The following is a 21665-nucleotide window of genomic DNA, read 5'->3' on the forward strand; positions in this document are numbered from 1 at the left end:
CCCAGAAGTCCTGAGACCAAAGAGGCTGCAAAGGGCCACCTGGACGGCCACTTAGCCCACCCAGAACCGGCCCCCGCTGGGTTCTCTTCGGTCTGAAACATTTTTGGGAGAGTTTCTAAAACATTTGACTAGGGAGTTACCACAGAGGGCGGGCTGGCGAGCCACCCCGTGAGTGCGCGGCGCATGTGCGGCGTGTGCCCGTGTGCGCGCTGGCGCCTATCTCGGGGTGCACGTGCGTGGGGCGTGCATGCCGGTGAGGGCGCCTCCTCCCCCGCTGGCTCCGACCCTCCGGCCTTCCTGCGGACCCCTGCCGGGCCCGGGCGCCTTGAGGGGCTGCCTTCTCCCCGGGGCCAGAAGCCCCGCGCACAGTGGTGCCCTGGCACCCCGGTCTTCTCCCTTCCGGTCCACTTGTAGAAAACGCGCAACCTCTGCCCGGGTGGCGCGGGGGGCGGCTCCTTTGTCCACATCAGACCAAGTGGGAGTCTGGGCCGACCTGCTCGCGGATGAGTGCGCCCTCTCCCCTCGGCCTGCGTCCCGGGGGCGGCAGCTGAGGAGGGGGCGCTGGGCGGCGGGATCTGCATGTAACTCGGCTTCGGCGGGAGGGTGGGCGTCCGCCGGCCTCACCAGGTCAGGCTGCGCTGCGGTGACCGACAGTAACCCCGCCCAGGGCGCCCTCGGCAGGGTCAACGACCGCGCTCTCGCCGCGGAGCCCGCGCCTCGCCGGGTGCCCCCGCCCCCAGCTCGTCACCCTATCGCCTAGCAACGCCCCCTCGCGCACCGCCCTTGGGCCTGTGTGCCCGCCCCCGGCTCCCGACTGGTAGCGGCGGGGACCAGGGCCACGCCCCCGGCTCCGAAAGGACCACGGCGTGGAACCGGGAGCCGCCGGCGAGTTTGTAGGCCTGGATTGGGGACGGTCGCCGCTCGCCCTTGCGCGGCCCGCGCCCCCAACAGCGCCACCACAGTGTCCCCAGTGTGGCCCAAGCACACCCAGGCCTCCGGGAAGCCCTCGCCGCGGCGCCACGCACACGTGGCCCCGGCAGATACGCGGGTACGGGCGGCTGGGGTCTGGGTCACAGGAGAGCTCCGCATGCGCCCCGGGCGGATCCGGGCGGAGCACGCGGCCTGCGCGGGCGGGGACGGAAGTTGGGGGTGGTGGCTCAGCCGCGTGTCCCCGCCCCCCCAACGATGCCCCCCTCCCGTCCTCAGAGTACCCCGGCCCAGCCCCCGCTCGTGCGCGCCCCCGAGCAGAGTCCCGACGGCGACGCGCACGGGGATCACCCCACTCTCCGCGGTGCGCAGGGCCCCGGGGCGCAGCCCCGACGCTCATTGGCCTGGGCGGCGCAGCCAAGCTGTCAGCCCATGTGGCGTGGCCGCCCGGGGATGGCTGCGGTTTAAATAGAGTCGGCGCGGAGCTAGAGGGAGCCAGAGAGAAAAGCGTCGCGGCCTCCGCTCCGCCCGCTTACGCGCTCCGTCCTTCGTCTCCGTGCCGCCGCCGAGCGCCCGCCGCCCGCACTCGCCGCACCCGCCGCGCCTCAGGTACGAGTGGCGGGGTCTGGGAGCAGAACCGGGGTCGGGGGACCACGAAGCCGGAGGGACTGGGATAGAGCCGGCAGCAAGGTGGATCCGGGAATGGGGACCGAGTTGGGGCGGGGAACCACGAGGCCGGGGGGACTGGGACAGAGCCTGGGCTAGGGGCCGGGGGTTGGCCCAGAGGGATGTTGGAGCCAAAATCGGGGACTTCTAGCGGGGGGCTGCGGGGCGGGAGGATGGGGACACAGCCTGGGCCGGGGCCTGGGCAGGGAAGATGATGGAGCCGGCGCCGGGGGACCTCGCGGCCGGGGGCAGGCAGACTGGGGCAGAGCCAGGTCAGGCCCTGGGCCCAGCCGGGGGGCTGATGGAGTTGGGGCTTGAGGACCTCGGGGCCGGGGAACCCATCGGGCGCCTCCCGCAGCCGGTGCGTTCACTCTGAGGAAGTGCCGCCATTCCTCCATCTCTGGCCGCCCTGTTTCGCCTTGTCTCGTGTTTGACCCCGCCGGGCGCCCAAGCTAAGGCATCTGCAACCCGGCCGGGGCAGGTGAGCGGGTCCTGGGGAGGGGGGCGCGCAGCGCGTGCAGCGAAGGTCTGCGAACAGCCATCTTGGCCTGGGGCAAGCCTGGTACTGCAGATCCTGGGGCTGGAGGAAGCCCCCTGCCCAGTCCTGCGCCCACAAAAACACTTGGGCCCGAGCGGCTGTGGCCCCTCTGACCTTTTGGGGTGCCACCGGCGTCTGGACCCGAGTCTGGGAGGGGCGGCCTTTCTGAATGCCCTGGGGGAGGGAGTGGCGACGGGCGGAGGATTCCTATCACGTGGGAGCTGCGCTAGGCTCCACTGCCTTTGGCCCGGTTCTGTTGGAGGCTCACACAAGGCGGATGTCGGAGCCACGCGGGAAAGTGCATTGTCTGGGGGCTCTCACCTGCTCCCCCGCGCCAGGCCAGACTTTTGTGTGAATAACAAGCAGAGAAATAGCAGCACTTTACTGAAGGAAACTGCCCCAGCCCTCCTGAAAGCCCTTTAGCGGGGCGGGGGCTGCGCAAGGGCAAAAGTTTCTCCCTCTCTCTTTGGGAAAGACTCTGGGATGGGATGAAGCTGAGATGGCAGGGCTAGTCTGAGGAAAGTTGATGCCCGTGGCTTTACTCCATGAGCCCCTGAGGCATGGGTGGAAATTGCCTGGCCACTGTTGGCCTTGTTTTCTACTGAGTGGGTCAGACTTCAGAGTTCTTGCAGGAGCTGCGAGGGAATCCCATCCCAGATCCTTGGTTTTCAGGGTTTCTGTCTTGGGACTGGCAGGCAGTGGACAGGCAGCAAACAAGGGGCCTGAGGCCAGGCCTGCAGTGTTTGGCCAGGCAGACCCAGCTGGAGGGGCCGGACTGGCTGGGTCATTCCCCAAGGGCAGGGGCCACCTTTCCCCTAGAGCCCTGCCAGGCCTTGGTACCCTAGCTGCTCAGGCCAGTCCCGTGAGTCCTTATCCTGGCAGGAGGCATGGGGTATGATACTTCATAGGCTGGTCCAGGGCCAGAGCATGGCCTGAAAGCTCTCTCCACCCCCGCTGTGATACTGCTTAGCGTGCAGGTCAGAGGCCGAGGGGTGCAGTGATATGTGGGTTGATACGTGGGAGCCAAGCGCAGGGCCACCTGGCCAGCGGGAGTGGGCACTTCTTTCCGCTTTCTATGGGGCAGCCTCTCAGTTCCGACCCTGCCATTTCCTTGAACCTGCTGCTCCTTTGCCTTTCCTTGGGAGCCCCCCGACCCCTGCTGCCAAGTTTCTCAACTCCAGGTTTCCCTCTGCTGGGTGGGCAAGTGGCAGGGCATGGTGAGAGACGGGGCAGACCAGCGTGACCCCACCCGCGGTGTAGGGAAGGCCTAGGGGCTGTGGCCTGGCCTCCGATTTCTGAGTGCCGCGCTGGAGCCCACAGTGGGGTGGGGTCAGCCAAGTTCTCAGGACGTTGTGACGTAAACTCAACAGTAGTTGGGAGGAGCGAGTAGCTGGGGTGGGGGCAGTGAAAGCCTGAGGTGGTGGGATCTTGGTGGGCCCTCACCAACATCCTCCCCTCCTCAGACGGAGCCATGGAGGAGGTGGTGATCGCAGGCATGTCCGGGAAGCTGCCCGAGTCGGAGAACTTACAGGAGTTCTGGGATAATCTCATTAACGGTGTGGACATGGTTACAGATGACGACCGGAGATGGAAGGCTGGTAAGTGGGCACCCCCTGTGTTGACACCCCAACACCTACTGCCTGGCAGGGTTGCTGCCGGGAGCAGGAAAGCTGGGCAGCAGAGGCTTGAGACAGCTGGGGTAGGCAGGCATGGGGAGCAGGCCCTTGGGTAGGGAGGCCGGCTGGGTCGCCGACCAAAGAGTGCCGGAGCAGGGGAGGCCTCTTGGCCTGGTCAACCTAGCCCAGATGTCCCAACTGTCAGATAAAACGCCGAGATCCACTTTCAGGAAGCTGACTGACTCACCCCGCCTTAGCCAGGGTGGCCTCACCTGATCAGCAGGTGTGAGTCAGCATGGCGGGGCTGGGAGTGGCAGACTGGTGGGGGTCTCTACCCCACCTGCAGGGGGGGCCTGCACCCTGCTTTGGGGCCATACAGGTGCCTGAGTGGGGGTCCCCCTGAGGAGGGGCCATGAGGGGTCCTGTGCTGCCCATTGGGGCACAGACCCTGTGGAGCCCTCCCCCACCTGGCTTTTCTCTCAGCTTTCTAATTCCACAGTTGGTTGGTTGCTCTAGGGCCTAGAGACTCCCTGCCTGGTGGTTGGCCAGGAGCAACAGGCTGTGTCTCTCCCCCTGTCCAGGGCTCTACGGCTTGCCCCGGCGGGCCGGGAAGCTGAAGGACCTGTCTAAGTTCGATGCCTCCTTTTTCGGGGTCCACCCCAAGCAGGCCCAAACAATGGACCCCCAGCTCCGACTGCTGTTGGAAGTCACCTACGAGGCCATTGTGGATGGAGGTGGGTGGCTGAGGGCTCGGGGGGAGAGGGTCAGAGTGGAGCATTTGCAGAACAGAAGGTGAGAGGTGCCCAGGCCATTTGGCCTGCCAGGCCCTGCTTTTCAATGAGGTGTCCTTGGATGTGCCCCGGCCTCCTGGTTTCCTCACTCCCACCACTGCGGATCTCAGAGCAGAAAGTGGACTGACGGATGGATAGGAGAATCTGGTAGGGGGCTCCCGGGCAGGGAGGAGGGGGTCCCACACGTCTCCCAGGGAGCCCTGGGACAGAAGTTCAGGCCAGATCAGGACCAGGACCAGTGGGCACCTGTCGGGCCAGCTGCGGCAATGCCTAGTCCCTTACACCCCGCCCTCATCCCAGTGTTTCCGTGGCCACGTCCCTGGCCCCATGCCCTTTGCCCTCCCCTCTGAGAGTTACAGTCTGGCCGTGCACGGGGGCTTCTGGAAGCCCAAGAGCCTTGGCATCACGGCTGCTGTGCCTCCTCCCTGGGTCCCTGCTTGTGTGGGGAGCTGTCCCTTCCACTGGGGGGAGGGGATATGGCGCTTACCCCCAGGGTGATCCTGGCTGTCTCTCCTCCCTTGACCCTGAATCTCTCTCAGAGAGTCTGGTTGTGATGTTGGATGGAAAAGAAAGAAGCCCCTTTCCCAAGGCTGGCTTCCAGGCTGGCATGCGTGTCTTCTTTCAAGCCTGGACACTCAGCCTTTATCTCATTTAACTTGTTATCGAAGCCTTCCCAGGGCTGCTGGCCTTGGAGCGTGGGTGCCTATTGGCTAGCAGAGCTGTAGGCAAGCAGGGCTGGTCAGGTCTGCGGTGGCGGCAGCACTGGGGCTGGCGAGCTGCTGAGACAATGCCACCCTCTGTCCTCCCTGGGCTGCCTCTGTGGGGCCTCACCAGGTCTACAGTTCTCTCTGGCATCTGTTTCCTCCATGGCCCGGTTCTCTGTTCGCCACCTGGACTGCCTGCTGCCCCCCTGACACGGAGGCTGGGCCCACTGCCCACTCACACCTATTCCTTCCCCGTGGCTTCTTCCTAGCAGGGGGGTGGGGTACGCTTGTTGGGCACTGCTTGGCCTCAGAGGGGTCTGATCTCAGCTTCTGATAGGCATCAACCCAGCCTCTCTGCGCGGCACCAGCACCGGGGTCTGGGTGGGTGTGAGCGGCTCCGAGGCCTCTGAGGCGCTGAGCCGGGATCCCGAGACGCTCCTGGGCTACAGCATGGTGGGCTGCCAGCGGGCTATGATGGCCAACCGCCTGTCCTTCTTCTTCGACTTCAGAGGTGAGTATGGCTGGGACCTGGGACCAGTGCTCACGAGTGCCCAGTGGGGAAGCCACAGGGGACTAGACCAGGCCACCAGAGCCCCTTGTGTGATCCACATCCAAGAGGCTGAGGCCCTCAGGCTCCAGCCTCCCCTTTCCCCACACTCCCAGCCCTATTGGGGCCCCCACCCTGGTTCCCGGTCAGCTAGGGCACGCACCGGCAGGTGCTCGGGCGGCCCGGTTCTCACAGCATGCCCCTGCAGGGCCCAGCGTCACCCTGGACACAGCGTGCTCGTCCAGTCTGCTGGCTCTGCAGAACGCCTTCCAGGCCATCCGCAGCGGGGAGTGCCCTGCAGCCATCGTGGGTGGCATCAACCTGCTCCTGAAGCCTAACACGTCTGTGCAGTTCATGAAGTTGGGCATGCTCAGCCCCGAGGGCACCTGCAAGTCTTTCGACCAAGCTGGTGAGGCCGCAGGCTGGCGGGTTGTGGGGGGCCTTCCGGAGCTGGCAGTCAGGCAGAGGGGGCAGGGCCTGAGCTGCCACACTTGCCTCAGGGAACGGGTACTGCCGCGCCGAGGCCGTGGTGGCCGTCCTGCTCACCAAGAAGTCCCTAGCCAAGCGGGTGTATGCCACCATCCTGAATGCAGGCACCAACACGGATGGCTGCAAGGAACAAGGTGGGCCGTCAGGAATGGGGGCGGCAGGCGGAGGCAGTGGGGGCTGTGGTCTAAGGTCCCTGTCTCCCCAGGTGTGACCTTTCCCTCCGGAGAAGCCCAGGAGCGCCTCCTCTGCTTGATGTACCGGTCAGCAGGTGTGGCCCCCGAGTCCCTTGAATACATCGAAGCCCACGGCACGGGCACCAAGGTGAGGCCTTGCCTGCCTGTCTGCCCTGCCCGCCTGGCAGAGGTGGAGGGGGACAGAGCCGTGACCCTCCCATGCTCCCTATAGGTGGGCGACCCCCAGGAGCTGAACGGCATCGCCCGGACCCTGTGTGCCACGCGCCAGAGCCCGCTGCTGATTGGGTCCACAAAGTCCAACATGGGCCACCCCGAGCCCGCCTCCGGGCTTGCGGCCCTGGCCAAGGTAGGTGCACCAGAGGGCCGCCCAGACCTCCCGTCATGTGGCTTTTGGGGCTCTTGGGCTGCCTGTCCACGTGGTAGAGGAGCGAAGGCTGGGCTGCAAGCTGAGATCCTCAGGCACCCAGCTGAGCACCCACTCTGCTTGTCGAGCACTGAGACTCTGTTCTGGGAAGCCAGAAACACTCCGAGAGGGAAGGAGGACAGGCAGGTGGCCAGCAGGCAGAGTGTCGGACCAACCTGGCTTGCCTGGTATAGCCAGGCGTGCCTGCAGTGGACTGAGATGGCACATGTGCCCGCCTGTCCCCGATCATTTGGCTGACCCAGCAATGTTTGCAGCTAGGACGGGGCAGGGGCCGGCACACAGCCAACCTGCCAGGTGGGTCTTGGCAGGGAGTGGGCAGGCCCTCACTCAACACATGGCCAGGCCCCGGAACAGCGACAATGGCGGGTTTATAATTGGTTCTGTATGGTAGGCAGCACGTGGGGGTTTGGGGAGCGGGGCCTGCCTGTGGTCCCAAGTGAGACGGGAGGGTGTGGGCTGGGGGCCACCTGCCCACACATCTTCCCTGCCCACAGGTGCTCCTGTCCCTGGAGCACGAGCAGTGGGCCCCCAACCTGCACTTCCACAGCCCCAATCCTGAAGTCCCGGCGCTACAGGATGGGCGGCTGCGTGTGGTGGACCGGCCCCTCCCAGTGAGCGGCGGCTACGTGGGCATCAATTCCTTTGGCTTTGGTGGCTCCAATGTGCACGTCATCCTCAAGCCCCACACTGTGCAGCCCCCGGTGCCCAACCCGCCTGCCCTGCCCCGGCTGCTGCTGGCCAGCGGGCGCACCCATGAGGCTGTGCAGAGCCTGCTGGAGCAGGGCTGCAGGCACGGCCAGGACCTGGCATTCCTCAGCATGCTCAATGATATCGCGGCCACCCCTGCCTCTGCCATGCCTTTCCGTGGCTACACTGTGCTGGACAGCCAGGGCGAAAGCCAGCAGGTGCGGCAGGTGTCCGCCGGCAGCTGCCCGCTTTGGTTCATCTGCTCCGGTGAGCCCTGCCCCCTTTCCCTCCCCCAGGAGGACAGGAGCGGAGCAGGCAGGTGGATCCCTGACCCCGAGCTCCTCTCACCACAGGCATGGGCACACAGTGGCGTGGCATGGGGCTGAGCCTCATGTGCCTGGGCAGCTTCCGAGAGTCCATCCTGCGTTCGGATGAGGCTGTGAAGCAGTTTGGGCTGAAGGTATCAGACTTGCTGCTCCATGCAGAAGAGAACACGTTTGACGACATCGTGAATGCTTTCGTCAGCCTCACTGCCATCCAGGTACGTGGGTCTTTGGGAGGCTGCAGTTGGTGTGGGGTGGGGCCCACAGGAGCAGGCTGACATACGCCCTTGGTCCTGCCCCCAGATTGCTCTCATCGACCTGTTGACCACCATGGGTCTGCGGCCAGACGGCATCGTTGGGCATTCCTTGGGCGAGGTGGCCTGTGGCTACGCTGACGGCTGCCTGTCACAGGAGGAGGCAGTGCTGGCAGCCTACTGGAGGGGCCAGTGCATCAAGGAGGCTAACATACCACCAGGCGCCATGGCGGCCGTGGGTAGGGATCGGCTGGGGCTCCTGGGAGTGGCCCTCTCCCCCACCCCCCCCCCACCGCAGGTGAGGTTCCGATCCCTTGGAGAGCCGCAAGGAGAGTGGGCGAGAGCCGTAGGACCTGGGTGCTGCTGGCAGCAGGCAGGCTGACCCAAAGAGCTGTGTGCACGGGGTCGGGCCAGGGCCCAGGACAGGAATAATGATGCCTTTCCAAGATCAGACGTGGTGGAGAGAGTGCCCGTAAAGGTGGCACAGTGGTGGCCATTACTGTGGATTCTTTCTGCCCACAGGCCTGTCCTGGGCTGAGTGCAAGGAGCGCTGCCCCCCTGGTGTTGTGCCTGCCTGCCACAACTCCGAGGACACGGTCACCATCTCAGGGCCTCAGGTGGGTACTGCAGCCACGATGGGCCCACCCTGGACATTTATCATACCACGTGGACTGCAGGCACGCAGTCTGGGCACCAGAGGCGAGACTGGAGCATGAGCCCCAAAGGACCTGGTGGGCCAGGCTTGGCCTTGGGGGGTTCCTGCACTCCTCTGCTCCGGGACACGGTGTCCCCTGAGGGTGCCAGACTGCCAGTGTGCGGCAGATTTCGCTACAGTAAGCTTATCTGGTCCCACCCCATCCTGACATAGTTTCTTCTTAGGCTGCTGTGGTCGAGTTTGTGGAGCAGTTGAAGCAGGAGGGTGTGTTTGCCAAGGAGGTGCGGACAGGTGGCCTGGCCTTCCACTCGTACTTCATGGAGTCCATCGCGCCCACGCTCCTTCAAGCACTGAAGAAGGTGGGTGCTGGCCCGGGTCACGGGGCTTGGTCCCTGGTTTTAGGGTGCCTTTGTTCAGGTTGGAAGTCTAGATCCACTGGACACTGCCCAGCTGAGGGCTAGTGGGGGGCTGCCTGCAGGATCGGCTTGGGATGGAGTCAGTGTGGCTGCCCCACTGAGCCAGCCTGTGTCACAGGTGATCCGGCAGCCACAGCCTCGCTCACCGCGCTGGCTTAGCACCTCTATCCCTGAGGCCCAGTGGCAGGGCAGCCTGGCGCGCACCTGCTCAGCCGAGTACAACGTCAACAACCTCGTGAGCCCCGTGCTGTTCCAGGAGGCGCTGTGGCACGTGCCCGAGAATGCCGTGGTGCTGGAGATCGCACCCCACGCCCTGCTGCAGGTGTGTGCCACCGCCCACTTGGGGTGCGGAATGGGCCAGGCTGGGTTCACCCAGGAAAGATGGGAGCGGGGTAAAGGGGCAGTGAGGGGCCCTGGGAGGGGATGTGGGACAGGAGTAGGCATGGGCGAGGGCTGGGGCCCGGGGACAGTGAGTGCTGTCCCCACAGGCCGTCCTGAAGCGAGGTCTCAAGTCTAGCTGCGTCATCATCCCGCTGATGAAGAAAGACCACAGGGACAACCTGGAGTTCTTCCTCGCCAACATCGGCAAGCTGCACCTCACCGGGTAGGCCCACCCCTGCCCGCCCCTGCTCCACCTGCCCTCCCCCTGCAGGTCGGCCACCAACTCTGCTGGCCTGGGTCTTCCACTTGGCCCTGCAAGGGGGACCCCAGGTTTACTACTCAGGAGAGAGGGCAGCAGTGTGTATCATCAGCTGTGGGCTCACTGACTGGGGGGCCCCTGGGACCCATGTGCCGGAGCTGGTCTTGGCAATAGGTGGAGAAGAACCCTGGGTGCGCTGGTCACAGTGTTCCTCCAGCACCCTGCTTGTCAGCGTCCGATAGTGTTAGGGAGGACGATTAGAAGTGGGCACCCAAGAGGATTCCCAGAGCCCCCCACCATGCCCCTCGTGTGCCTCCCCCCACCAGCATCAACATCAACCCCAATGGTCTCTTCCCGCCCGTGGAGTTCCCGGTCCCCCGAGGCACCCCGCTCATCTCGCCCCTCATCAAGTGGGACCACAGCCAGACCTGGGATGTGCCTACTGCCAAGGATTTTCCCAGTGGCTCCAGTTCCTCCTCTGCCACCATCTACAACATTGGTACAGAGTGGCGGGTGGGTGGCGGACTGGCAGTGGGCAGGCAGGTGGGCGGGAGAGGAGGGACTGAGACCCATGTTTGCCGCAGACATCAGCTCCGAGTCTCCTGATCACTACCTGGTGGATCATCGCATGGATGGGCGGGTCATCTTTCCTGCCACGGGCTACCTGTGCCTCATCTGGAAGACACTGGCCCGCACCCTGGGCCTGGTCATGGAGCAGATGCCTGTGGTGTTTGAGGACGTGACCCTGCATCAGGCCACCATCCTACCCAAGACGGGTGAGCCATGGGCAGCTCAGGGCAGGGTGTGGGGGTGTGGCCCAGGGCGGGGGGCTGTGCTGACCCCTCCCCACTGCCCACAGGGACTGTGCCCCTGGAGGTGCGCCTTCTGGAGGCATCCTGCACCTTCGAGGTGTCTGAGAATGGCAACCTGATAGTAAGTGGTAAGTGGGGGCCCCGGGGGAGCTGGGCCCAGCCCTGTACCGTTGTGGCCCTAACACCATCCCCGCTGCGCTGCCCACAGGAAAGGTGTACCAGTGGGAGGACCCCGACCCCAGACTCTTGGACAACCGGGATGGCCTGGCCCCTCAGGAGCCGGCGACCAAGTTCCATCTCGCCTCGAGCGACGTGTACAAGGAACTGCGGCTGCGCGGCTATGATTACGGCCCCCATTTCCAGGGCATCCTTGAGGCCAACCTAGAAGGTGGGTTTCCACGTGGATGCTGGTCACTCGGGCCCCGGCGCCCCTGGAGGTGACTCGGACTGACCACACCCCCGGGGGCCTCACCAGTCTTCAGTGTGGGAGCCACAGATGGCCTCAGAGCCAGGATGCGTGAGTGGTGAGCCCAAGGAGACATGTGATTCCAATTCCGTGCAGGTACCACGGGCAAGCTGCTGTGGAACGACAACTGGGTGACCTTCCTGGACACCATGCTGCAGGTGTCCATCCTTGGCCTTAACCGGCGCAGCCTGTTCCTGCCCATCCGCATCGGTTCCGTCCACATCGACCCTACCACCCACCAGCAGAGGCTGCAGGACAACTCCCGAGGTAGTCCCGCTCCACTTCTGCCCCTGCCGTGCAGCACTCTGTGGCGCTGACTGTTCTTTTCCCGTATAGCTGCCGACGTGGTAGTGAACAGCTGCCTGAACAGCGTTGTGGCAGGTGGCGCTCTCCTCACACGGATACAAACCTCAGCGGCCCCACGGCGGCATCAGGAGCAGCTCACTCCCGTCCTGGAAAAGTTCAGCTTCACGCCACACCTGGAAACCGAGTGCCTGGCAGACAACGCAGCCTTGCGGACAGAGCTGCAACTGTGCAGTGGTGAGACCCAGCTGGCCCCAGAGCCCCCAGCCCACCTTGACCCCATCCCCTGCCTGCCCACCTGGCCTATGGAGTGAGGCCCCAGCGCCTGTCTCTCCCTCCTCAGGGCTGGTGCAGACTCTGCAGGCCAAGGCAGCTCAGCAGGGGCTGAAGATGGCCGTGCCTGAACTGGGTGGGGTTTTGACCGCCCGGGACCCCCCACAGCATGGCCTGGCAAGGCTGCTGGTGGCTGCCTGCCAGTTGCAGCTCAATGGGAACCTGCAGCTGGAGCTGGGCCCCGTGCTGACCCAGGAGCGCCTCCTGCTGGCCAACGACCCCCTGCTAGCTGGCCTTCTGGATGGGCCAGAACTCAGGGCCTGTGTGGACACGGCCCTGGAGAACGTGAACGGCTTGCGGATGAAGGTGGTAGAGGTGGGTGTGCACACAGGCACGGTCGCAGTGGCGGGCGGCCTTTGCTCTGGAAGGTGTCACTTGAGCGCTACTGTTGTGCTATCACAAATCTGTCCCAGCAACCGGACAATGTAGGCAACTTCAGGGCAGAACACTGGGGTAGTTGTCCTGTGTCTGCTGCCTAACAGGCCTGCCAGCAGGGCAGTGAGGGACACGTGCCAGGGGCAGCTGGTTCAGTGAGAAGCTCTTCCCCCCCTCCCAGGTGCTGGCCGGTGAGGGTCACCTGTATGCCCGTATACCAGAATTGCTCAAAACACAGCCTATGCTGCAGCTGGACTACACGGCCACTGACCGCCACGCTCAGGCCCTGGAGGCTTTGCAGGACCGGTTGCAACAGCATGATGTGGCCCAAGGCCAGTGGGACCCCTCAGAGCCCGTACCCAGCAACCTGGGCGCAGCTGATCTCCTGGTGTGCAACTGCACAGTGGCCACCCTCGGCAACCCCAGCCAGGCACTCGGCAACATGGTGGCGGCCCTCAAGGAGGGTGGTTTCCTGCTCGTGCACGCTCTGCTCAAGGGGCACATGCTCGGAGAGACTGTGGCCTTCCTCACTGCTGCCGACCTCCTGACCCAGGTGCTGGGGCCCCCAGGCTTGGGGCAGGGCTGGGAGTCGCACACAGGTGGGAGCCACTAATGCCCCTAATCTGCAGGACGAGTGGGAAAGCCTCTTCACCAAGGCCTCGCTGCACCTGGTGGGGCTGAAGCGGTCCTTCTACGGGTCTGTGCTCTTCCTGTGCCGCCGGCTGGCCCCCGTGGACAGCCCCATCTTCCTACCTGTGGAGGACACCAGTTTCCAATGGGTGGACTCACTGAAGGTCAGACCCCTGCCCGCCCCAGTGCCGGACGGTCACCCAGCATGGCCCAAGGCTTGACCTTTCCTGCTGCTCTTGCAGAACATTCTGGCCGATGCCTCCTCCCAGCCTGTATGGCTGACAGCCGTCGGCTGCGCAACCTCCGGCATCGTGGGCTTGGTGAACTGTCTGCGCAAGGAGCCAGGGGGCCACCGAGTGCGGTATGGCCCCACCCCCGCCCCACAGCTCCCTTCTCTTCTCGTACCGTCCACCTCCCAATCCTATCTTCTCTTCCCTGCTTCTCTCTTCCCACCTCACCACCCGGGCTGTCCACAGGTGCATCCTGGTGTCCAACCTCAGCAGCACGTCCCCCATGCCCCCGACGGACCCCACCTCCCCGGAGCTGCAGAAGCTGCTGGAGAGGAACCTGGTGATGAACGTGTACCGTGATGGCACTTGGGGGGCCTTCCGCCACTTCCCACTGGAGCAAGGTGAACCCCCCTGCCCTCCATCTGTCCCCCACTGTGAGCTCAGCTGCCTTACCAAGCCCTGCTGGCCCTGGTGCCTGCACAGCCCTTAGCAGCCTCGGCTGCCTCCCACAGACAAGCCAGAGGAACAGACAGAGCATGCCTTCGTGAACGTGCTGACCCGTGGGGACCTCTCCTCCATCCGCTGGGTGTGCTCACCCCTGCGCCACGCCCCACCTGCCAGCCCTGGTGCTCAGCTTTGCCGCATCTACTATGCCTCACTCAACTTTCGTGACGTCATGCTGGCCACGGGCAAGCTTACCCCCGATGCCATCCCAGGTACTCGCAGCCTGCTGGGCTGGGCCAGGTTAGGGTGGTATTGGTCTCTGGGAGAAGGGCCATGTGGGGACTGGGGATGCTCCCGGGCATGCTTGTGGAGCACCAGGGCACAGGGGGGTTGACCCAACGTCCCCTCCAGGCAAGTGGGCCACCAAGGACTGCCTGCTGGGCATGGAGTTCTCTGGCCGTGACGCCAGCGGCAAGCGTGTGATGGGACTGGTGGGTGCTGAGGGCCTGGCCACCTCCATCCTGGTGTCCCCAGACTTCCTCTGGGACGTGCCTTCTGGCTGGTGAGTGTCGGAACATTAGGGTATCTGGGGGGCCCTCAGTTCTCGGCTTGAGAAAACCCACTCCCTACGCCCACAGGACCTTGGAAGAGGCGGCCTCCGTGCCTGTGGTCTATGCCACAGCGTACTACTCGCTAGTGGTACGGGGACGCATCCAGCGTGGTGAGACCGTGCTTGTCCACTCGGGCTCAGGCGGCGTGGGCCAGGCTGCCATTGCCATCGCCCTCAGCCTGGGCTGCCGCGTCTTCACCACTGTGGGCTCGGCCGAGAAGCGTGAGTACCTGCAGGCCCGCTTCCCACAGCTCAACAAGGACAGCTTCGCCAACTCTCGGGACACTTCCTTCGAGCAGCACGTGCTACGGCACACAGCCGGGCGGGGTGAGCATGCATGCCCCCCATCGTCCAGGGGGAGTGGGCACCTGGGAGGGACAGTGTCTGCTCTGGATCTTGCAGTTGGCTTGGGCAGCAGGCAGACCCTGAGGACCACCTTGCTTGTCTTCCCAGGCGTTGACCTGGTCCTGAACTCCCTGGCGGAGGAGAAGCTGCAGGCCAGTGTGCGGTGCCTGGCACAGCACGGCCGCTTCCTGGAGATTGGCAAGATTGACTTGTTCAACAACACCGCGCTGGGTGAGGCCTGGGCAGATGATTGGGGTGGGGAGTGGATGGGGCAGGTGGATGGGGCAGGCAGGAGAGTGGACGGAGTGGGGCACAGGCAGGCAGACGGGGGAGGTGGACCCTGGTAGCCACAAGTGAGCCTCCAGCCTGCCCCCAGGCATGGCCATCTTCCTGAAGAACGTGACCTTCCATGGCATCCTGCTGGACGCACTCTTCGAGGACAGCAGTGGTGACTGGCCAAAAGTGAGAGGATTGCTGCAGGCGGGCATCCGTGACGGCGTGGTGCAGCCCCTCAAGCGCACGGTGTTCCATAAGGACCAGGTGGAGGACGCCTTTCGCTACATGGCGCATGGCAAGCACATCGGCAAAGTGGTGGTCCAGGTGAGGCCGGGCCAGCAGGCAGATGGGTGGGCAGATGGGCAAAGTGGTGGTCCAGGTGAGGCAGGCGGGTGGGTGGGCAGGTGTCTTTGCGCAGAGGGGCTTCCAGAGCTAACAGTGCTGCTGGCCACAGGTGCACGAGGAGGAGCAGGGTGCGGTCCCACAGGGCACCCGGCCCGCCATGACCACGGCCATCTCCAGGACCTTCTGCCCAGCCCACAAGAGCTACATCATCACCGGCGGCCTGGGTGGCTTTGGTCTCGAGCTAGCCCGATGGCTTGTGCTACGGGGGGCCCAGAAGCTCGTGCTGACCTCCCGCTCAGGGATCCGGACAGGTGGGGGCACGAGGGGCACATAGGTGGGGGAGCTCCTGTCCCTGGGCTTGCCCGCCCGGGGGCCTTGTGTGTAGGAGGGCTCGGTGAGGGCAGCACATCCATGCCGGCCCACCCAGCGCCCTGTGTCCACAGGCTACCAGGCCAAGCAGGTCCGTGAGTTGAGGCGCCAGGGCGTCCAGCTGCTTGTGTCCACGAGTAACGCTGGCTCTCTGGAGGGCGCGCGAGGCCTCATCGCTGAAGCTGCACAGCTCGGGCCTGTGGGGGGCGTCTTCAACCTGGCCATGGTGAGCGCAGCCCCTTGAGGCCTGAAGCGGGGGAGGTGGTGCTGGGGGCTTGATCGAGCCAGTGCTGAGGGGCCTGGTTACCTAGGTGCTGAGAGACGCCATGCTGGAAAACCAGAGCCCAGAGTTCTTCCAGGACGTGAACAAGCCCAAGTACAGCGGCACGCTGAACCTGGACAGGTGTGTGCACACAGCACCCCCACGCTGTTGACCCAGCCAGCTGTGTCTTGGACGGGCCTCCTCTGCCCCAGCCCCGCGCCCCGCCTCCGAAGTGCCCTGGGATCTGTAAGCCCTGAGGGTGGGGGCAGGGCTCAAGGGCCAGGCACGGGAGGCCGACACCTGCTCTTCATAGGGTGACGCGGGAGGCATGCCCTGAACTGGACTACTTCGTGGTCTTCTCCTCTGTGAGCTGTGGGCGTGGCAATGCTGGCCAGACCAACTATGGCTTTGCCAACTCCACCATGGAGCGTATCTGTGAGCAGCGCCGGCACGACAGCCTCCCAGGTGGGCCACCGACCCTGCCCAGCCAGACCCAACGCCACACCCCATCCCTCTTGCTCAACCACACCCCTGCCTGCAGGCCTGGCTGTGCAGTGGGGTGCCATCGGAGACGTGGGCATCGTCCTGGATGCCATGGGTACCAACGACACAGTCATCGGCGGGACGCTGCCCCAGCGCATCGTTTCCTGCCTGGAGGTGCTCGACCTGTTCCTGAACCAGCCCCATGCAGTGCTGAGCAGCTTTGTGTTGGCCGAGAAGAAGGCCACAGCACATGGCGAGGCCGACGGCCAGCGGGACCTGCTGAAGGCCGTGGCGCACATCTTGGGTGAGCGCAGTGGGTCCAGCGAAAGGGATGGCGGCACAGCCAGGTTCAGATTCTGATCTGTCCCGACACACTTGGTCCTCGCTGGTGGCCCTCAGAGTCCCATGAGGGCAGACAGAGTGCCTGCGCAGTGTGGGCCTGACCAAGTGTGCCTCCTTAGGGATCCGAGACGTGGCGGCCATCAGCCTGGACAGCTCGTTGGCAGACCTGGGCCTGGACTCGCTCATGGGTGTGGAGGTGCGACAGATGCTGGAGCGTGAGCATGACTTGGTGTTGTCCATGAGGGAAGTGCGGCAGCTCACACTGCGCAAGCTGAAGGAGCTCTCGTCGCCGGCCACCAAAGGTGCGGGTCGGGTGGGCAGGGTCACTTGCTTTCAGAGAAGGGCCTGCTCGGCTGGCCCCAGCTCTCAGGAGGGGTCCCTTGCTCCACCACCTGGCAGCCTGTGTATCTGGTGGTCCTGGCATGGGGTAGCACAGTTCTTCCACTCACTGGCTGCCCACTACCCCATGCTTACTCCTTTCAGAGAGCGTTCAGCGCTCAGCACTGTAAGGCATCGGTGGTCTCTCAAGTTAGCCGTGTGTGGGTGCGTGCGTGCGCGTATACGTGTTTGTGTGTGCATACGCATCTCCGTGTGTGTTTCTGTGAGTGAGGCCAGCCCTTCACCTGGTCCCTTTCCTCACAGAGCTGTCATCCCCTGGGCCCAAGGAAGACAGCCCAGCAGCCCAGCAGCAGACCCAGCTGAACCTGAGCATGCTGCTGGTGAACCCCGAGGCTCCGACGCTGACGCGCCTCAACACCGTACAGAGCTCAGAGCGGCCACTGTTTCTGGTGCACGCCATTGAGGGCTCCCTCACTGTCTTCCACAGCCTGGCCTCCAGGCTGAGCATCCCCACTTACGGCCTCCAGTGTACCCGAGGTGTGGGCAGGGGCATGGGGACACAGGGAGCCAGGTGGTGGTCTAGCCCCTGCTTAGGACCCTGCCTGTGGCCACCTTGCTGAGCCCCTGTGCCTTTGCAGCTGCACCCCTGGACAGTATCCAGAGCCTAGCCGCCTATTACGTGGACTGCATCCGGCAGGTGCAGCCTGAGGGCCCGTACCGCATTGCCGGCTACTCCTTCGGGGCCTGTGTGGCCTTTGAGATGTGCTCCCAGCTGCAGGCACAGCAGGGCCCTGCCTACAACAGCCTCTTCCTGTTGGACGGCTCCCATGCCTATGTGCTGGCCTACACCCAGGTGAGGCTGGGGTCCTTCTGGGCCAGGGTCTGCAGCCTCCACTCTCCCAGGACGGTCCCTGGTCATTCTTAGGCCACGTGCTTGCCTACAGCACTCCCTTTTTCCTTTTCAGAGCTACCGGGCCAAGCTGAGCTCAGGCTCCGAGGCTGAGGCTGAGACTGAAGCTATGAGCTTCTTTGTGCAGCAGTTCATGGACGTGGAGTACGGTCGGGTATGTCCAGGCCTTGGTGCCAAGAGCTGGGTCAGAGTCGTGGAGGCTTCCCCCTGGCCCCACTCAGAGAGCCCATCCCCACAGGTGCTGGAGGCCCTGCTGCCTCTAAAGGACCTGGAGCAGCGTGTGGCGGCCACAGTGGACCTGATCACCCAGAGGCACCACGGCATCAACCTTCAAGAGCTCAGCTTCGCGGCCTTCTCCTTCTACCATAAGCTGCGTGCGGCTGAGCAGTACACGCCTAATGCCAAGTACCACGGCAGTGTCACTCTGCTGAGAGCCAAGACAGGCAGCGCCTACAGGGACCATCTGGGTGCCGACTACAACCTCTCACAGGTGTGTGACGGCAAGGTGTCCGTGCACGTCATTGAGGGGGACCATGGGACCCTACTGGAGGGCAGCGGCCTGGAGGCCGTCATCAGCATCATCCACAGCTCCTTGGCTGAGCCTCGGGTCAGTGTGCGGGAGGGCTAGCCACCCCATGCGACCCAGCCAACACCCCATCTGATGGCTTTCACCACCCACCCCTCCCCCCTACACCACATCCAGGCTGCCCCAGGCTGGGGAGGGTCCTGCCGGTGGGACCTCACCCCACGGCCCCCCGCCCTGCCGTCCTGGGCTCACACCACTGCCTCAACGCACACATAGCTGCCCAGGCCACTGCTAGAAGTAAACTGTCCTCCCGTGCCAAGTGGGCTAGCCAGCTGATCCGGAGAGCTGCCTGGTCTGTGAAGGGTCTGCTGAAGCCCGCAAGAGCTGGGCTGAGCCTCTTTGTTCCGTGTGAGGTTTGCCATGTGGGTTCATTTGTTGTTTCTTCATTTGGGTTCTCGTATTTATTGCATCACTGGGAGAGCTATCTGGCGACTTCTTTCACCCCAGGAGATACCCAACACTCATCCTTGGGCACCTGGGTCCAGGGCCTGGCTCTGGCCCCGGCACAGCAGGCCCCAGGCTTGCAGCCCTGGCTCCGGTGCCCCGGCTGCACCTATGATACAGGGACCTGGGGCACATAATCCCCGGCTGAGCTGGGCCTGGCCCCTGTGGAGGTACCTGGAGCCACCGAGTGCGTGTGTGTGTGTGCGCATGCGTGCGCGTGTGTGCGTGTGTGCACGTGCGCGTGCGCGTTTTTCAGGAACACAATTCAAACTGCTGCTTCGGTTTTGGAACTTCACTGTAACTGTCGTGTAAAGATTCATGTCTGGGTTCTGTCTCGTTTTTACACCAACTTGGTAAAATGCTGCCTTGATGTTCTGTCCTCCCCTACCTTCCCCATTAAACCACATGTGAGCTCTGCTTGTCACGTCTTTCTTTTCCTTCCCAGATCTATAGTTGGGGGTAGTTCTGGCTCCACTGCCACCCAGCCCTGCATCTTCTACCAGCTGGGGTAGGGGTGCCCATAGAGGAGCACAAGGTCCAGCTGAGGGGGCTGCAGGGTGGGGAGTGTGGAGTGCCCCACGGGCAGCATGGATAGGGAGCACCAGCGTGGAGGGCCAAGGTGGACACACTCTGTGGACCAACTTGGGCTGAGGGCAGCGCCCAGGGGTGGGAGGATCTGGGACCTCCAGGTCACCCTGTGCTCAGGAGAGACTGATCCTTTCTACTCCAGCCAAACACCAAGAAAACACTACAGCCCCACCCCAAACCAAGCCAGGAAGACGCAGCTGAAGTCTAGACTCGCACTTTCTAGGCAGTACTGAGATGCCCATCCCTCCCTGCTGAAGAGACGGCAGAGGAGACTCAGTGGAGAGGTGACTATCACCACCACCTAGCAGTAGCTAACCACCCCACTCGTTTCAGTGGAGGCTGCTTGGGGAGCATTAACAAGGCACTCCTACCCCTGCCCAGCAGAACCACCGGGGCTCCTGGAACCTGGAGTTAAGCTCCCCCTATCTGCAGTAACATGGCAGAACCCTGCCCCTCCCCCTGCTGGAGTGGCATCAAAGGAGGCCAGCTAAAGCAAGGTTTAATTAAGATTCAGACTCAATACCCAAAATGTACAGGTTTCAATTGAAAAAACAACTTGTCATACTAAGAACTAGGCAGCTCTTGCTTTAAATGAGAAAAGACAATAGCTGCTAACACCTGGATGATGAAGATGTCCATATTATCTGACAGATTCAAAGCAGCCAGCATAAAAATGTTTCCACAAGCAATTACAAACATACTTGTAACAAATGGAAAAATAGCTTCAACAAAGAAATAGATACAAAAAAGAACCAAATGGAAATTTTAGAACTTAAAAATATAAACTCACTGGATGAGCTCAGTCATAGGCTAGAGGGACAGAAAAAGAAACTTAGTAAACGTGAAGACAGAACAATAGAAATTACCCAATTTGAACAACAGAAGATAGATTGGCGGGGGGCGGGGGGGATGTGAACAGCCTCAGGAACTTGTGGGACTGTAAAAGTAGATCTAACGTTTGTGTCATTGGAGTCCCAGGCAGACAGGGCTGAAAAAACTATTGAAATTACATCCAAAAAATTAACAAATTTGGCAAAAGACATAAACCTACAGATTCCAAAAGATGAGTGAACTCCCAACAGGATAAACCCAAGGTAATCCACACAAAGACACATATCTGAACTTCTAAAAACTAAAGGCAAAAAAACTCAAAAGCAATGTGAGACAAATGACACCTACAGGGGAAAAGCAATTCAAATGACAGCAGATCTCTTGTCGGAATCCATGGAGGTCAGAAGGAAGTGGCACAACATTTTTCAAGTGCTGGAAAAAAAAAACCGTCGACCTAGAACTGTATGTCCAATGAAAATATCCTTCAGGAATGAAGGGGAAATCATGACATTCTCAGTTTAATAAAAACGAAGATAATTTGTTGCTAGTAGATCTACCCTAGAAGAATGGAGAAAGGAGGTTCTCTTGTTGTTACGTACTGTCAAGTAGGTGCCGACTCATAGCGACCCTATGTGCCACAGAACGAAACACTGCCTGGTCCTGAGCCATCCTTACAATCGTTATGCTTGAGCTCATTGTTGCAGCCACTGCGTCAATCCACCTCGTTGAGGGTCTTTCTCTTTTCCACTGACCCTGTACTCTGCCAAGCATGATGTCCTTCTCCAGGGACTGATCCCTCCTGACAACACGTCCAAAGTGTGTAAGACACAGTCTTTGCAATCCTTGCCTCTAAGGAGCATTCTGGTTGTGCTTTTTCCAAGACAGATTTGTTCGTTCTTTTGGCAGTCCGTGGTATATTCAATATTCTTCACCAACACCGTTATTGAAAGGCGTTAATTCTTCTTCAGTCTTACTTATTCGTTGTCCAGCTTTCACATGCACATAATGCGATTGAAAATACCATGGCTTGGGTCAGGCACGCCTTAGTCTTCAAGGTGACATCTTTGCTCTTCAACACTTTGAAGAGGTCCTTTGCAGCAGATTTACCCAATGCAATGCATCTTTATTTCTTGACTGCCGCTTCCATGGTTGTTGATTGTGGATCCAAGGAAAATTAAATCTTGACAACTTCAATCTTTTCTCTGTTTATCATGATGTTGCTCATTGGTCCAGTTGTGAGGATTTTTGTTTTCCTTATGTTTGGGTGTAATCCATACTGAAGGCTGTGGTCTTTGATCTTCATCAGTAAGTGCTTCAAAGTCCTCGTCACTTTCAGCAACCAAGGATGTCTCATCTACACGTCACAGGTTATTAAGGAGTCTGCCTCCAATCCTGATGCCTCGCTCCGCTTCATATAGTCCAGCTTCTTGGATTATTTCATCCGCATACAGATTGAATAGGTACGGTGAAA

At 62.1% G+C, this 21665-nt stretch overlaps 1 protein-coding gene across 6 annotated transcripts in view; it reads left to right on the forward strand.

Moving 5' to 3' along the window:
* FASN (fatty acid synthase) overlaps positions 1-19192 on the forward strand; it is a 132780-nt gene extending 113588 nt beyond the window's left edge. For 2 of the 6 annotated variants that reach the window (XM_064270470.1, XM_064270469.1), the window contains 40 exons: positions 3595-3729; positions 4329-4481; positions 5580-5753; positions 5998-6198; positions 6290-6412; positions 6484-6599; positions 6684-6818; positions 7391-7850; positions 7937-8124; positions 8210-8399; positions 8683-8777; positions 9040-9174; positions 9350-9553; positions 9720-9835; positions 10198-10370; positions 10456-10647; positions 10731-10811; positions 10892-11071; positions 11246-11416; positions 11486-11689; positions 11796-12100; positions 12342-12713; positions 12790-12954; positions 13033-13151; positions 13267-13421; positions 13533-13736; positions 13876-14026; positions 14103-14401; positions 14528-14650; positions 14796-15019; positions 15150-15351; positions 15484-15635; positions 15721-15812; positions 15985-16136; positions 16213-16458; positions 16616-16798; positions 17139-17372; positions 17474-17688; positions 17801-17899; positions 17984-19192. In XM_064270470.1, coding sequence (XP_064126540.1) covers positions 3595-3729; positions 4329-4481; positions 5580-5753; positions 5998-6198; positions 6290-6412; positions 6484-6599; positions 6684-6818; positions 7391-7850; positions 7937-8124; positions 8210-8399; positions 8683-8777; positions 9040-9174; positions 9350-9553; positions 9720-9835; positions 10198-10370; positions 10456-10647; positions 10731-10811; positions 10892-11071; positions 11246-11416; positions 11486-11689; positions 11796-12100; positions 12342-12713; positions 12790-12954; positions 13033-13151; positions 13267-13421; positions 13533-13736; positions 13876-14026; positions 14103-14401; positions 14528-14650; positions 14796-15019; positions 15150-15351; positions 15484-15635; positions 15721-15812; positions 15985-16136; positions 16213-16458; positions 16616-16798; positions 17139-17372; positions 17474-17688; positions 17801-17899; positions 17984-18373 — 7508 coding nt within the window. In that variant the 3' untranslated portion in view covers positions 18374-19192. The other 4 variants (XM_064270474.1, XM_064270472.1, XM_064270473.1 and 1 more) reach the window with 4 other exon arrangements.
* Positions 19193-21665: the final 2473 nt, after the last annotated feature.

The sequence above is a fragment of the Loxodonta africana genome, chromosome 18, assembly GCF_030014295.1.
Source record: "Loxodonta africana isolate mLoxAfr1 chromosome 18, mLoxAfr1.hap2, whole genome shotgun sequence".
NCBI lineage: Eukaryota > Metazoa > Chordata > Mammalia > Proboscidea > Elephantidae > Loxodonta > Loxodonta africana.